This window comes from Ictidomys tridecemlineatus, chromosome 3 (assembly GCF_052094955.1).
Source record: "Ictidomys tridecemlineatus isolate mIctTri1 chromosome 3, mIctTri1.hap1, whole genome shotgun sequence".
In the NCBI taxonomy this organism is placed as follows: domain Eukaryota; kingdom Metazoa; phylum Chordata; class Mammalia; order Rodentia; family Sciuridae; genus Ictidomys; species Ictidomys tridecemlineatus.
This window is the reverse complement of record NC_135479.1, coordinates 138,487,960-138,501,964: the sequence shown is the minus strand read 5'-3', so window position 1 is coordinate 138,501,964 and position 14,005 is coordinate 138,487,960. Positions and strand designations below refer to the sequence as shown.

The following is a 14,005-nucleotide window of genomic DNA, read 5'->3' as shown; positions in this document are numbered from 1 at the left end:
CATAAATTCAGTTCTTCTCAGAAGGAACTAATAGAACAAGGACTGAATAGTTTTAAACAACTTTTTGAAATCCTTGAAGAGAATGACCAAAAAGTTTATCAGGGAAGCCATATAAGATGGGTTCTTGCAAGTTACATGAAACTTACTCTTTTTTAGTTCATGGATTTAATTAAAAAAAAAAAGAGTCAATTTCTGGATTCCCAGACTACATGTATTTCAAACCTACAATGAGTCTTTTTTTACATATTCTGAAATAATCAGTTCTAAGACATAAAAGCCTTCACTTTTTTCTTTTATTTTCTCAAACTTCCCCAAAGGAAGATACTTTAAGAGCATTTTCAAACATCTTTGGCATCACATAAAAAAGAAATCTCGTGTAAAAAACGAAATGTCATCTCAAGTTTTATAATACAAAGGCGCAATCCAATATGAACATATAAAATATATACAAATATAGTGCATGGTCAGTCACTTAATACAGCTCTCTACAAAAAAAGTAACTTTTTAGAAATTAAAAACAAAAAATCCGAAGTAACCACTTAATCACAAAAGTCTTCTTTCCTAACAGCAAGTTCCTGTTTAGTGTCCGGAGGGGAGAGAGGTGGGCTGGGGAATTTAGGGGAAGGGTGGTCTGAGCCCCTCAGTTCCGCCACGGCCTCCACATGGAGTCCGCCGTGAGCGAGGAGCCGCTGGAAGGAGACACTGCGTTGGGACCCACTGAGGTCCCACTGTTGCTGGTGTAGACCGGGATGACTGGGCCGCTGTGCGCGAAGGCCCCATTGGGGATGAGGAAGGCAAATTGGCCGTCAGGAGCTGGCACCACCTGGAAGCCACCAAACACCTTGGCCGCCTCTCCAGCCTGGCTGCCCAGCTTGCAGGGTGCGCCGCCGGGAGGGGGCGCCGCACCTCCGGGGATGGGCACAAGTGGCGGCGGCGGCGCGAACGGCGCGTGCTGGGGGCCGCCGGGTCCTGGCGGGGGCGGTGGCGGCGCCTGCAAGGCGGGATGCGGCTGCCCAGGGTAGGTCATGGCGTTGATCTGGGTCATGCAGTTGGCCAGGTGGCCGAGCAGCCGAGTGCGTACCTCGGTGTTAACGCCCTCGCACGTGGACAGGAAGCGGGTCACCTCGTTCATGCACTCGCTGAAGCCGGCGCGGTACTTCCCCAGCACGCTCGGGTCTGTGCTCAGCGCAGCTGAAAGGCCAGAAGGAGACAAACCGGTCACCAAACAGCCACTGCTTCCCGCCCGGGGAGGTCCCTGCTTCCACCCCAGGGCTACTGCTTCCCGCCCTGGGAGGTCCCTGCGGCGGGCCTCCGTGATTACGCACCCGCAGAACTACCTCTGGCTGGGAGGGTAGGGTACATTTAGAAAAACCAGTCACCTCTCTACACTAGCGTAGAGATCCAAGCCGCGACACTAAGTCCTCATTCCCGGTCGCTCCATTTAAACAGATTTCAGCCTCAGATCAGCCACCCCACCCCCTCGCGCGGTGTGACCTTGGGTAATGCCACCCAATTCGCCATCCAACTCCCATTTTCCCTTCTGCAATGAAGGTATGATGGTGTGGGTGACTGCTAGATCAGATGACCCTAGGCTCCACTCAGCTCAAACCCACCGCAGTCTTCAGTCCTTTCGCCCCTACCCGCTTCCTCCACAACCAAGCTGCCCGACAACCTCAGGGCTACAACCTCTCTCCCTCCCTTTCCGGAACAGTAACAACTTGGAGTTGTGGCTATAAATAAGACCCAGACCGTGGGAACGCGAGAGTGAGCCAAGGCAGTAAAATGTAGCTGAATGCCTCTCACAACCACGGGCGGAAGTCTGGAAGAAATCACCGCGGGGCGAGAGGGACGCCCGCAGAGGGGGACGCGGCGAGCTGCCCTTACCAGTCATCTGCGCCCGCTGCAGGTTCCGGAGGTGCTTCACTGTCATTTCCAGAATGTCCGCCTTCTCCAGCTTGGAATGCCGGGAGCTCTGCACACAGGAGGAAGCAAGAGAGAAAAGTCAGACCCCTGTCAGCTGCCTCAGAGTGCTGGGGTCCCTAACTCCCGCCGCAGCTCCCTTATCCCCGGACCCCTGGCAAGAGGGCCCAGCCTTCCTGTTTAGGAGAAGGTAGTGCTTGGCTGGGTAAGATTTTCGCACAGCAAGCGAGAAGGTTTCATTCTTAGTGGCTGAGAAAATAGGGCTTCTTATTTTTTTAATAATAATTTAAAAAAGGCAGCATTCCCCACTTACATCTTTTTTAAGGGCATCCAAAATCAGCGTTTTCAGTTGGCTCAGACTTTCATTTATTCTTGCTCTTCGTCTTTTCTCCATGATAGGTTTGGATGACTGTAAAGGGAGTTAAAAAAACAAACAAACAAAAAAAAAAACAAAACGCCTGAGTTCTCTTGAGATTTGCCATGTCACCCCGGGGTTTTAAAAGAGAAAGCCCCCCGTCCCCATACACACCAAATAATTTCGTGGGGCTGCAGATATACAGGTATTGCCCTTACCTTTCTGTGCTCAGATGCTGTCTTTGGTTTATCCGGTGTCGTGTTGACACTGGCTGGGGTAGCAGCCACCGGGGACGAGGAATTTTTCTCCATTATATCGGCTGGCATTTTTTTTCTATTCCTTTTTTTTTAATCCCTAGAGAATTTTATTTTTGGAATACTTCATGCAAAAAAAAAATTTTTTTTTTTTGCTTATGTCTCTTTTACTTGAGACATTCACAAAACTACTGAGCGAGTGCTGAGAATTTATTATTTTATGGCTACTTGGTGATCGGTAGCGCTATTCCAGGACCAAGGAGAGAGGTAGACGGGGGATTCCGCTGTTATCAGCACCAGCTCCGGATCCAGTGTGATCCCCGGGCCCTGGCGGCCTCTATATATATCTGGGACTGCACGCGAACGGCTCGTGTGAAACTTCCCAAACTTTCTTTCCCACAGTAACTTTCAGCCAATGGGAGGAGGAGACACGCGGCACCGCTCGTGGACCGCGCCCCCCCATTGGCCGCCAGGCACAAGGTCTGGCGGCCAATGGCGCGCGCCTGAGCCCGGGGCACCGGAGGCTACAACGTCAATCAAAAGGATTTTAACCCTTTGCTACTCTCCCCTCTGGGTTTTCCTTTAGAGAAGTTTTTCCGCTTTGGTTTTGATCTGGGCTATTTCTTTCCAGGCCAAGGTCTTTGCTCTTTATTCTCTTAGCTATATGTAATACAGCTACTTTTTAATAATTTAATTTGAGATTTTTTTTAAATAAAAAGGCATAGAAGGCCAAGAAAAAAAAACATACTTGCGGTGGTTAAAAAAGAGCGGGGGAACTCGTGCGAAGGTATGTTACCAAAATATCTGAAGTGATTTCTCGCTCAGATGATGTATATTCAGGGGGGTAAAAGTAGATCGTGTAGAAAATAAAAGATCTTTATTTTTTTTATTTTTATTATTTTATTATTATTATTATTTTTTTTTTGCAGAACAAGTACCTTCCACCTTACATTGGCAGGGTTTTTAGAGCAAAGTGGCTTTTAAAATGCGTCCCTCCCCTCCCCAGTCCCTTATTTCTCTTCGGGAGTTGGGGCTTTGGACTCCATGCTTCCTCAGGAAACAATCAGAATAATTTCCAACTGAGCAGAAAGGAAATGGAATTTCAAATGAAAAATGAACAAGAGGGTTTTGATGGCAGTGCCCTCACGGACGCGCGTGCTCCTTCACCACCCTTTCCCTTCCACCCGCAGGCGCTTAGTTCTTTGGTACGTTGAGGTGACAGGCAGGGAGGCAGCCTCTCCCCTTCTCAACCCGCGGGCGGCCAACTCGGCCCGGGCGCCCAGCACACGCGGGCCCTTTAAGAGCTACACCAGCCGAGCTGCAGTTTGACATCAGCCGGCCGGCGAGGGCGCGCCTGGAGCCCGAGCACGTGCCAGGATGTTTTATTGCCGCCGCGGCTGCGGCCGGCCCGGAGGATGTGTGTGTGCGTGCGTGTGTGAGTGTGTGTGCGCGCGCCCCGGGGGCAGGGAGGCGGGGGACGGCGGCGGGCGGCTGTGAGCGGGGGCTGGTTCCTAGTCCCCGGGAGAAGCCAAGAAGGTAAATAGCAGCTGCTGTGCTCGAGCCTGGGAAAACCCCGCCCCCTGCTCCTGGCCCGGGCTCATTGGCGCGCGCTGCGTGTGGGGTGTGTGTGTGTGTCCGGGGCCCCCTCCTCCGGCCCCGCCGGGCCAGGAATCCGAGGGGGCGGCGGGCTGGGAGCCGAGTCTCGGCGCTTATCCTCCCCCCCTCCCCGGCCAAGGTCAGCCCTTCCGGGCGGGGAGCGCACGCCCCGGGGTGGAGAGTGGAGAATTAGTTCACCCCCCCCACCCCCACCACATTTTCGGGCTTGGGGTTTTAACTCCGCCGAGAGGCTCCTTTGCGATAGCCCGGGGGAGTGGTGGGGGCCTCGGTGTTTGCTCCTTGCCCCTGCCCGCCCGCCCTGCTTCTCCCCGCAGGGCCCCCGGCGCCCGCCGCGGTCACGAGATGCCTGACCGCACTTAGGAAGCGGCCGGGTCAGCCTCCTGCCTCCGCTCGGCGGCTGCGGTTAAAGCGGCTTCGCGCCGCCCTCCCCTTCCCCGGGTCCAGGGCAGCCGGGCAGCTCCCCCTCGCTGCGCCCGGGAGGCCGCCGGCGGGCGGCCGGGAAGAGGCGGGCGGCGCGGGCGGCTGCGTGCTGCCGGCTGGCCGGGCCGCGCGCCGGGAGGAGCCGCCGCCGCAGCCGCCGGGTGCCACGTGGCGGGCGCCGGGCCGGGAGCGCCAGGGCTCTGGCGGCGGCCTCCCTGGGGGATTTGCCGCGCGGGGCGGGCGGCGCGCGCTGTCCCGGCCGACCGGCCGCCACCGCCGCCTCCCACCCGCCCGGGTCGCTGGCCCCCTCGCTCCCACCCCAGTGCCCCCATCTGCCCCCAGTCATCCCGCCGCCGGAGAGTCGTGTTAGTTGCTCGGTGGGCTACCGACCGACAGCCCGGGATCCCAGCATCTTGTCTGATGTAGCCCCCCACCCCACCCCCCAAGCACGTCCCGGAGGCCTGGCACACATTTCTCAGACACTTCATTCCTTCCTTCCTCTGGGCTCCCTACTGAGATAATGTTGTAAATGATTTCACCAGATCTCGTCCGGGATGAGATTCCGCGGCTCCTGACTCTACGTGACCTTGGGCAAGCCCCTCTTTTGCTTTTATGATGGAACGCACGCGCAGTGCCAGACACTGTTCAACCCTGGGATTACCACGATGAGAGATACAGTGGCAGCCTGCAGAGTCTGCAGTCAACTGCAGAGACAGATAGACCCTGATTTTCTGACTGATCACCAGGCATTCCTTATTTTCCCTTTCTTGTAGGGTTTAGATGATGGTCTGACAGATCAGGAGGACCTAACCCAAACAGGAAACCACACTTCTGGACAATAGTATTGCCAGGCTCACTGGGGGATGCAGGAAGCCTACAGAGTAAAATACACACTCATGAATACAGCTGACATATGGATCTCCTAAAGGATTCCTCTTGGGAGGTCCTAGGTTCAAGAGAAACAGGCGTTTAGATAGAGGTAAAATGCTATGGAGGTCTTGGAGAATTAAATTACTTTTAACTTGGGATACTATGGAAAACTTCCTGGAGGAGGTTGCTTGTGCATTGTACCTTGAAAAATAGGTAGGATTGGGGTATTGGAAATGTGCCAGGTCATGGGGCTGGCAAGGCTGGAAATACCCATGGCATTAAAGGGCTAGATCTTGGGAACTTGGATCTTTATTCTGGTAACATGGTCTGGTGCTCAGGGTGAGAAGAAATTTGAAGCCATAACACAAGACCTTTAAACGTCTTGCTTTATAGAGAATTTTGGACTTTGCATAATGGACAGTCATAAAATGTTGATTAGCAGAGAAGGGATAACAGGTTTCTCTTTTAGAAACATGGCCCTGGCGAAAGTGTGGAGTGGGTGCAGGGTCTGGAGATAGGCCAGTTAGGAGGGTCAAGCCAGGGAATCCACCTAAGTAACAGGTATAGATTGACACCCAGAAGCACCTGTTTAGAGTCAACTCACCTGGGCATTGACTGGTCACTATCCAACTACTTGAGTTCACCCCTTCAACCCAATGTTCCCCCCACCACCTGGAGTCTGGCCAAGGCATCCTTGTGTTTCTAACCATCTTTACCTTCTAAGCTTCATTTCCCACCTTCCAGGACAGCCCTGGAGACTGCAGCCAAAACTACCTCATTGCAGGCTTGCTTTACTCCTCTTGCTCCTTGGGCTACTCTCTGGGATGTGTGTGTGTGTGTGTGTGTGTGTGTGTGTGTGAACGAACACACAGCAGAGTGGGCTGTGCCCTATCTCGTTCTGAAGAAGTGATGAACAAAGCTTCCTTTGTTGACCTGCCACCTGGGCCAATGGAGTTGGACTTTTCTTTCTTACTTTACACAGAAAGGAAAAGTGGTGATGACAGAAAATTGTCTATTGCTTTCAAAAAAGTGGGGTTTCCCATGTATTTGAAAACCTCTTGGTGAAAGATGGTGAGTTTATGAAGTTAGCCTCCTTTGCCCTATGCTCCCTCAAACTTCACAAGCTTCTTAAAATGCTTCTGCTCAGCATCTGACTTTTTTAAAAAAATGCATAAATGCATTGGCCCAGTTTCTTCTAAGGAACTAACCCCTTCCCAGGTAAGCTTTTAACCCTCTCCAAAATCTTCCCAATTTTTCAGAGCCAAAGTCTCTAAGCTCTGTTATGACACTGACCACTGTCTGCTGCTGCTGGGCCCTAATGAAATAACTAGGTTGCCACCCCTGTCCCTTCAAGGCTGAGAATTTTTCATCTAATTCTGTTATCCCTGATGATGCGTGGAGAATGAAATATAGTCAAGTAGAGTCTCATTGCAGTACCACAAGCAGTCCCCTAGGTCAAATAGTTATTCAGCAACTCCTTTACTCCCACTTTTCGAAGTGTTTGGTAGAGTGAGACAATAACTACACACACGCACACACACACACACACACTTAGATGGAGGGACAGAGGGCCCAAGTAACCAATAATTAGTCCTTAGCTATTAGTATTTGCATCTGGCAAGAAAACAATTCGCGAGCTCCCTGACTTTCTCCACTGTAATCATTGATGAAGAAAGTCTTGCAAATATGCTCAAAGATTATTTTTTAATATCCTTATTCTGGTCAGTGAAAATAGGACCAAGTTGGCACTCTCTCCATTCTTTCTCCAGTGAGGCAGTAAGCTCCTCAGGAGAAAATGTTTGGGTTTTGAAGCCTCTGCTTCAATAGGAAACCAGCTTTATTTTTTCAGTTATCCTTTTCCTCCTACTGCCAAAGAAGAGAGAAATGTAACAGCGGGCATCAGTGGAGGTCACTTCTTTGATCCCACTGTGATATCAGCAAAACGGAATCTTTCCCACTGCATCATGCCCAACAAATGCAATCAGGGATCCCAGGTTGGCTCCTCCCAGCATGCCCCCCACTCACAAAGAGGGATTTTTTTTGTCTTGTATCACATGTTTGCTTTTAAAGCATAAGACAAATACCTGCACCTCTAGTGAGACTCCCCTTTGTTTCCTAGGTATGGGAATGGTTTGTGAGTTTGGTTTAAAGCTACAGAAAGGAAAGAGCAAAAGAAGAGAAAAGGTATTTTGCCTGAGGTCTTGAAGCTTGCTCCCTCACTCTGTCTCTCTCTCTCTCTTTTTTTCTTTTTCCTTTTCCTCCGCTTGACTGACTTTCTCACACTCGGTTTCCCCGCAGCCTGCCAGGGACGTGCTAGCTGCCTTGCCAAGAGCTATCCTGGGAGGGATATTGAAAGAGCCTCGAGTAAGTACCCACAGGGAGGATTTTCTCCTCCACTCAGTACCTGCCCCGCACCTGTACAGGGGGCAGTCCCACACATGTCACCTGATCGCAGCCCTTTCAGAGACCGTGAGAAAAATACAACCAAGGGTAGAAGAGATATGTTTGTCATCTCTCTGCCAGGGCTACAGCCAGCTCCTTGCAGTCCAAGTGCCCAGAAACAGCACATTCCAGGCTGCTTGTGCATGCATGTCTGCCTGTGTGTCTGCCTACGGGGTGGCGACTGGGACGGGGCGGAAAGCTGGAAATCACCTTCATAATGACTGCCTCACTGCTCTGTCCTCTGGCATCTGGATGGCTGGTAGTTTTATGATTCTTTATGGGAGTCATTATCATAGTCTTTCCTAGATGAGAGTCTCTATGTGTTCATCACAGAATTTATGACTAGATTTTTTTTTTTTACTATGAACCTCCAGGGAGCCTGTAAGCCCCCTGAAATGGAATTCTAAATGTGTCTATATATGCATCTTCATCAAGAGTTTAATAATACTTCTCAAATGCATGAATAAATGCACCGCTTTAAATTTTTTTCCCTGAAGAGAATCCACAATTTTCAGCAGAGTTGTAAAGTTTTTTTGTGGCTAGAACAGGTTAAAGAAAGCTGATCCTGGCAATCTGTGCTTATTAGTGGGTATTTTAAGCCCCAGGGAGTGAAAGAGACTGGCTCAAGGGCCCACAGCTATGTAAGTCTGGGTGGGGTAGGGTGGGCAAAGCCAGCTCTGTCCACTGCTCTGCAATGCTGTGGTCTTTTGGGTAATTTTAGGGCAGGGTTTATAGAGCCGCGATAGCCAGCCAAAGCCTGCATTTAAAGTAGAGACATTAATAAAGATATTTTGAATTCCTGTAACATTGTGTTTTATTAATTCTGAAGCACTTGCAAAGCTCTGGGTCCAATGTTTGGATGGAGAAAGGGAAAGGCAAGAAAGAAAAATGTCTGTTGAAGAAAGAGGGTTCAGGAATGCTTGGACCAAGTGCCCGGTTGCCATGCAGAGGCGGCAGACACAGGGCAACTCCACATTCCATCTTTGATAAAAATAAGTAGCCACTTCTGAAAAAAAAAAAAATGCCTGGTTGATTCCTGGCTAAGCCAGGACCTCACTAGGCAAACTAGGGGTGGGGGCAGAAAACAGAAGCTGTCAGCATTGGCTAATAGCAGCCTGTAATGCTCCCCCGCCCCCAACAATCCACTGGAGCCGGTGAGACCAAGGGGATTGTGCACTCTTCTAATGGGATCTGAAAGAGGATGGCTGCCAAGAAAGCCCTTTCCAGCAGGATGGGGGCAGGGCGCCCTGGAATGACTGAACTCCCACATTTGGCCAGGCCACAGCTGCCGTGGTGAGAAGGCTCTAAATGTGCTCTAAGTTAACCTCTTAACCTCAGAACAGGGCTCTGGGGGCAATCCTTCAGGGCCAGGGGGAAGCAGGGCAGGCCCAGGGATCACAGCGATGCTACCTTACACCCTGGTGTATGAAACGCTCCAAGCTGTGCTAGGGGCTAGGGCATGTGAGGGCAGGCCCAGGGGCCCCATGAAGGCTCAGGAAGGTAGGGGTGAAGCCCAGCGCCTAAAAACCCAAAGCATACAATTACTCGGCCTGCTAATAAGCTGCTCAAATTGTGACATCAGACCAAATTTATTTAAAAACAAAATATCTAGAAAAAACATTTGAGTAAAACTTGGGACTTAAAAATAATGCGGGAGGAATACATACAATATATTTTTAATTATAATCCTCATCTCTCCTTTCACTATCTCACAAAATATAGAAAGGTGGGGACAAGGGAAGAGTTGGAAGAGACCCTAGAGATCACAGAATCAGCCCACTCACTTAATGGATGAGGAAACTTTGCCTAGAAAGATGTGACTTACACAAGGTCAAACAGCTTCCCTGGGGGGGGGGTTGCAAAGTTTAAGTTAGACTCACATTTTCCACCTGCCAATCAAGAACTCTCCCTACTGTATCTCTTTAGAAACAAACATTTTAAATGGCATCGATGGCAAGTTACTAACATTACCCTAAAGATTAACTTGACTGCTGATGAGCTATCTGTTGGTGAATTATTGTGATAGCATTCTAGAGCACAGTTCATGTATTAGCTGGGCATCAAACCCGGGGCCTTGTGCACACTATGCAAGTGCTCTTACCACTGAGCCATATCCTGAGCTCCCAGTACATGGTTCATTTCCAGGTTTGCTGTAGTATGATTCTCTCTTGGATTTGCTCATTGCCCTGTATGCTCTGGCAAGGAAGGAATCTTGATTTCTTAGTTCTAAGAGACAGGAAACCTTTTGCCTGCCTCCCAATTAAATATGTCAAGCTATGCCAAGCTACATGTCCTTTTTCTTTCTTATTATTGCCAACCCTTATTTATGCTCTAAAAGGAAGACTGGGGTAGACAATATTCCAGCTCCTGAATCTGTGCTCCCCTGATGCTAAGCGTAGATCTCAGGACCAGACGATGTGATCCTAGGAATACATTGAAGGGTTGAAACAGGACACATTGAGCTGCTTGCTGGCTGATGTCACATTTAGGAGAACTATGGGTGAGACAAATAATGGACTTCCCAAGTGGTTGGGATGATGTTTGTATATGCACTATTATTTTTACTACTAGATATTGGACTCAGAGAATGAAAGATGATGACTCAGGCAGCTGTTACAGGGGCAGTCCAAGACCCTGGTGGGTTCTAGCGTGGTTGGGACCTTCTGGTCTCTTTCACAAGTTGGAGGCACCTGTCCCCCTACTTCTTAGTACATGATAGTTGACAAGGCACTTTCATGTCTTCATACGAAGCCTTATCACCTAACCTATCTAGACTGAAAGGGGCTGGGTGGGCAGCCCAGGGAAGGAGGGAGAGGATTTGTGTGGTCAGTACAGGTGACATTTGGTTGGACTATGGGTTAATGGAGACACAGGATATGCGGCAGACAGGCTTTCTGGAAAATAATACCTCTACTAGGAGCTCAGGGGCCAGGAGAATTGATTTCCTTTGTCAGGGAGAGCCATGGGCGAGAGTAGGATTTCCAGAGTTGTCTGCCCATTTCATTTACAGGGCAATCCCAGTAATTTAAAGGACATTTTGCGGGGGAAGGGGCAAGGAAGGAATGTGATTTCTTGCAGAGGAAAACCAGAAGAGAAGCATGGGAGAAGGAATCCCACTTAGCAAGATGACTGAGCATGTTCTGGAAATGACACTGCCAGCTGATGATCTAGGCTCCCCTGAGTGAGGACAGAGCTGTTTAGTTCAGCACCCAGTGCCTTCTGAAAGGTTTCCTAGGAAGATCTCAGAAAGGGACACCAGCTATGCTGCTGATGGGCCTTGGAGGATCCTCGAACTTGCCTCACTTCTCACTAGTGAGTTGCTTATTCTGTGCGTCTGTATCGCTATAGGCCTAACATAAATTTGCACTGACTGGAAAAGGCTGTGGGATTGTTTGGAGTCATGCCAGAGAACAGGGGCAATGGGAAGACTACATCCTGCTCTACAGTCAGTCTGAGAGGTGGTTTCAGAGGGGCGGTGGGTGGGGGGGCAGAGACTGAGAGTTAATTTCCATTGTCCTCCACCACTGTGGGCAGCTGCCACAGAATGGAGTTCATTTTGGATTCCCTTAGCTTCACTCAGTGTGTGGACATTATGTGAAGTTGGGAAAGGGGTCCCTCCTTTTGCAAGATTGGACTGACACAGGCCAGCCTTGGCTGAAATCTGAGAGGGCCTGGGGAGGTCAAGCTTTCTGGAAACATGCTGGTGTGTGCCAGGCTTGTCTGACCTGACTGGAGGTCTTGTGATAAAGTTCCAATGTGTTGCTGGCTCCTGGAGGAGGTTGTCAAACTGTGCGTGGCATCGTATACGTATCCAGCTATGGCCTTAATCTCAATAAGCTCCCCCAGTCACGTAGGAACCCAAGCACTCACATTCAAGTATTTGATCTCCTTGTCCTGGGTGGCTAGTCAACCCTCTACACCCTCCTCACCTGCCCTCAAAGTCCTGCACCTGGGACAGACCTAGACTCGATATCTGGGACTGCCTATCACCTAGATAGAGGGGTAGAGTCTCAGCTTGTTTGTTTTATATCAAGGGGGAAACCCATATTGATGGTGGTCAGACAGCATAGCCAGGTTAGAACTGTGTAATTCCAAGTGTGTGTTCAACTTAATTTTGTTCAGTGAGTACTTATAAGCTCCTACTCTGCAAATCAGAATTGTACACAGACTTTGACAGGTACTTTTGTTCCTACGTGCTATTCATTTATGCAGAGTGATGGCATCCTTGGTTTATATTCTAAGAATTTCCCCTTACCTCCCACATTCTTCATCTCTATTGCTTCTCTGGTAAGGAAGCTACAAATCTCCTCTTGGTATTTGGTAGGTAGAATATCTTTCACAAAGTAGGCACCTCCAAATATTTGGAAAATAAACACATGAATGAACACAGACTTAAGAATATGTTTGGTGATTCAAGGAACCCTCAAAGAGTCAGCATATTTCTCTAAATTTTCTTTGATTGCTTAATCAAAGGGTGTGTTTACTTGGCCACTCCTGGGGACCACCTCTGGATAGCCAGATTACCCCCACAGACAGCTCCTCTCTGTTGCAACCAGGTGAATTTAGAGGAGTCTGTGGCCATCCGTGGTTTCCCAGGCCTATCTTTATTGATGGTTATTAAAGACACACTACTACATGGCAATATGCAAGTACAAAGCAATTCCCAGGGTAAGGTACGTGGGAAGAAGTGAGATACTGAGCTCCCAAACAATCCTGCTGTCACCGCAGCCTGCCATATCTACGTATAGTTAATAAGTAAAATTTAAGCAGGTTCCACCACTGGGCAGCAGATGGAAAGGGAAGAAAGACCAGTGGGCAGATCATGGTTCTTTCTGGAAGACTGGAAAAGAAAAAGAGGAGGCCCCCCGGGACAGGTGAGTCTGGTGGCAGTCATTTCAGCAGTGCACAAAACTAGTGAATGGTCAGGAGGTGGGGCCCTGCTTCTGTATCCTGCCCTCAGGCTTCCTTTTTATGCCAGCTCCTCATGGAAGGTTCTGTATAGTCAAGAAGTAAATAGTAACTATGCTCAGAAGTATTGGGTTGAATAAGTGTGAATGGAACACACAAAAACACCTGTTTTCATAGAGCACTCCAACACACCTGTTGATTTACAATGCTGAGTGATAGCAATATAGGGGGCTATAAATTGGAGGTGCAATGTCCTCTTGTATATAAATAGAGCCTCTGTGAGCATCAAGTTTTACAGCTGAGATTTGACTGATATGAATTATTTCTACTAGGAATATTGAATGAATATCCACATATATATGTTTAAGAAAAATAGGGTAATAGAGTAGCTAAAAAGTCAACCCTGGAGCCTGAATTTCTGGGTTCATGTTGAAGCTTGTTTACTTTCTAGCTGTGTGTCATACATCTCTGGACCTTAATTTGCTTCTCTGTTTAATGAGAAGATATTCAGAGTGCCTATCTTATAGGAATACTCTGAGGATGAATACGTGTACTGTGCCTGTAATAGTGCCTGGAAAATTGCAAATTCAATATAAATTCTTAACTACTTTTATTTCTCCCATATGTTTGATCTGATATTTAAGAAGGTACCTTCAGCCATCTTGGACCCTTCCTGCTCTCCTTCTGTGTAGGTGACTATATAATTTATGGCCCAAACTGGAACATTTTGAGGACCAGAGACAATTAAGAATAACGTCAGGAGAACTGGTGCAAACCTGACCCCACCCCCACCCCCGTCATCCTGCTTCTGTGGGCTGCATGTGCTCAAGTTTTCATTTGTTTACTCAGTCATCTAGATGCTTCTTGAAGGAAAGCTAGGAGACATATTATTGTAAAGTCCACAATGTTCCAGCACTTTCACATCTGTAGGAGGTGATATGGATTTAGGGTCTATAGAGGGAGCAGCCCCAGTGTTTGGACCTGGAGGACATTATGCAATGTATATAAGATAGGGAGAAGGAGAGAGAAGCTCTTTCATGGTTTTACTCACAACATATTTGAAATGACTTGGTTTATTCTGGGACAGAGCAAGTATTCTCTGGGCTCTCCTACTTATCAGTTTGTATCCAGCAATCCTACCAGAGACGCTTGCATCTACCAACCATGACTGAGAACATCCATTTTCCCTGGGTGTGTGAATATGGAAAAGGAAGGCGCT

At 48.9% G+C, this 14,005-nt stretch overlaps 1 protein-coding gene and 1 long non-coding RNA gene across 10 annotated transcripts in view; one reads left to right on the top strand and one right to left on the bottom strand.

Annotated features, from left to right (window-relative positions):
* Window positions 1–271: 271 nt before the first annotated feature.
* Hes1 (hes family bHLH transcription factor 1) lies at window positions 272–2,864 on the bottom strand. Of its 2 annotated transcripts, XM_005338416.3 has the most exons (4): window positions 2,494–2,864; window positions 2,234–2,329; window positions 1,885–1,972; window positions 272–1,191 (listed from the first exon to the last, which is right to left on the bottom strand). In XM_005338416.3, exons 1-4 carry the CDS (start codon window positions 2,599–2,601, stop codon window positions 641–643), a joined length of 843 nt encoding a protein of 280 aa, XP_005338473.1. In that variant the 5' UTR covers window positions 2,602–2,864; the 3' UTR covers window positions 272–640. The 2 variants fall into 2 exon arrangements, with proteins under 2 accessions (XP_005338473.1, XP_077900012.1); XM_078043886.1 differs by lacking the exons at window positions 1,885–1,972; window positions 2,234–2,329; window positions 2,494–2,864 and adding an exon at window positions 1,380–1,869.
* A 1,136-nt stretch (window positions 2,865–4,000) lies between these two features.
* The window catches only part of LOC110599487 (uncharacterized), a 30,562-nt gene continuing 20,557 nt past the window's right edge, over window positions 4,001–14,005 (top strand). For 2 of the 8 annotated variants that reach the window (XR_013436776.1, XR_013436778.1), the window contains exon 1: window positions 4,709–7,800. This is a non-coding gene — a long non-coding RNA (uncharacterized LOC110599487). Of the gene's footprint in view, window positions 4,066–4,700; window positions 7,801–12,648; window positions 12,753–14,005 lie in introns of those variants that run through there. The other 6 variants (XR_013436774.1, XR_013436777.1, XR_013436775.1 and 3 more) reach the window with 6 other exon arrangements.

Excerpts from the sequence above, each read along its gene's own strand:
- Hes1 (XM_005338416.3), bottom strand. The coding sequence starts at position 2,601 with ATGCCAGCCGATATAATGGAGAAAAATTCCTCGTCCCCGGTGGCTGCT. Across the intron at positions 1,973-2,233 it reads TGGATGCCCTTAAAAAAGAT|AGCTCCCGGCATTCCAAGCT; the intron begins GTAAGTGGGGAA and ends TCCTGTGTGCAG. Across the intron at positions 1,192-1,884 it reads GCAGCGGGCGCAGATGACTG|CTGCGCTGAGCACAGACCCG; the intron begins GTAAGGGCAGCT and ends CTGGCCTTTCAG.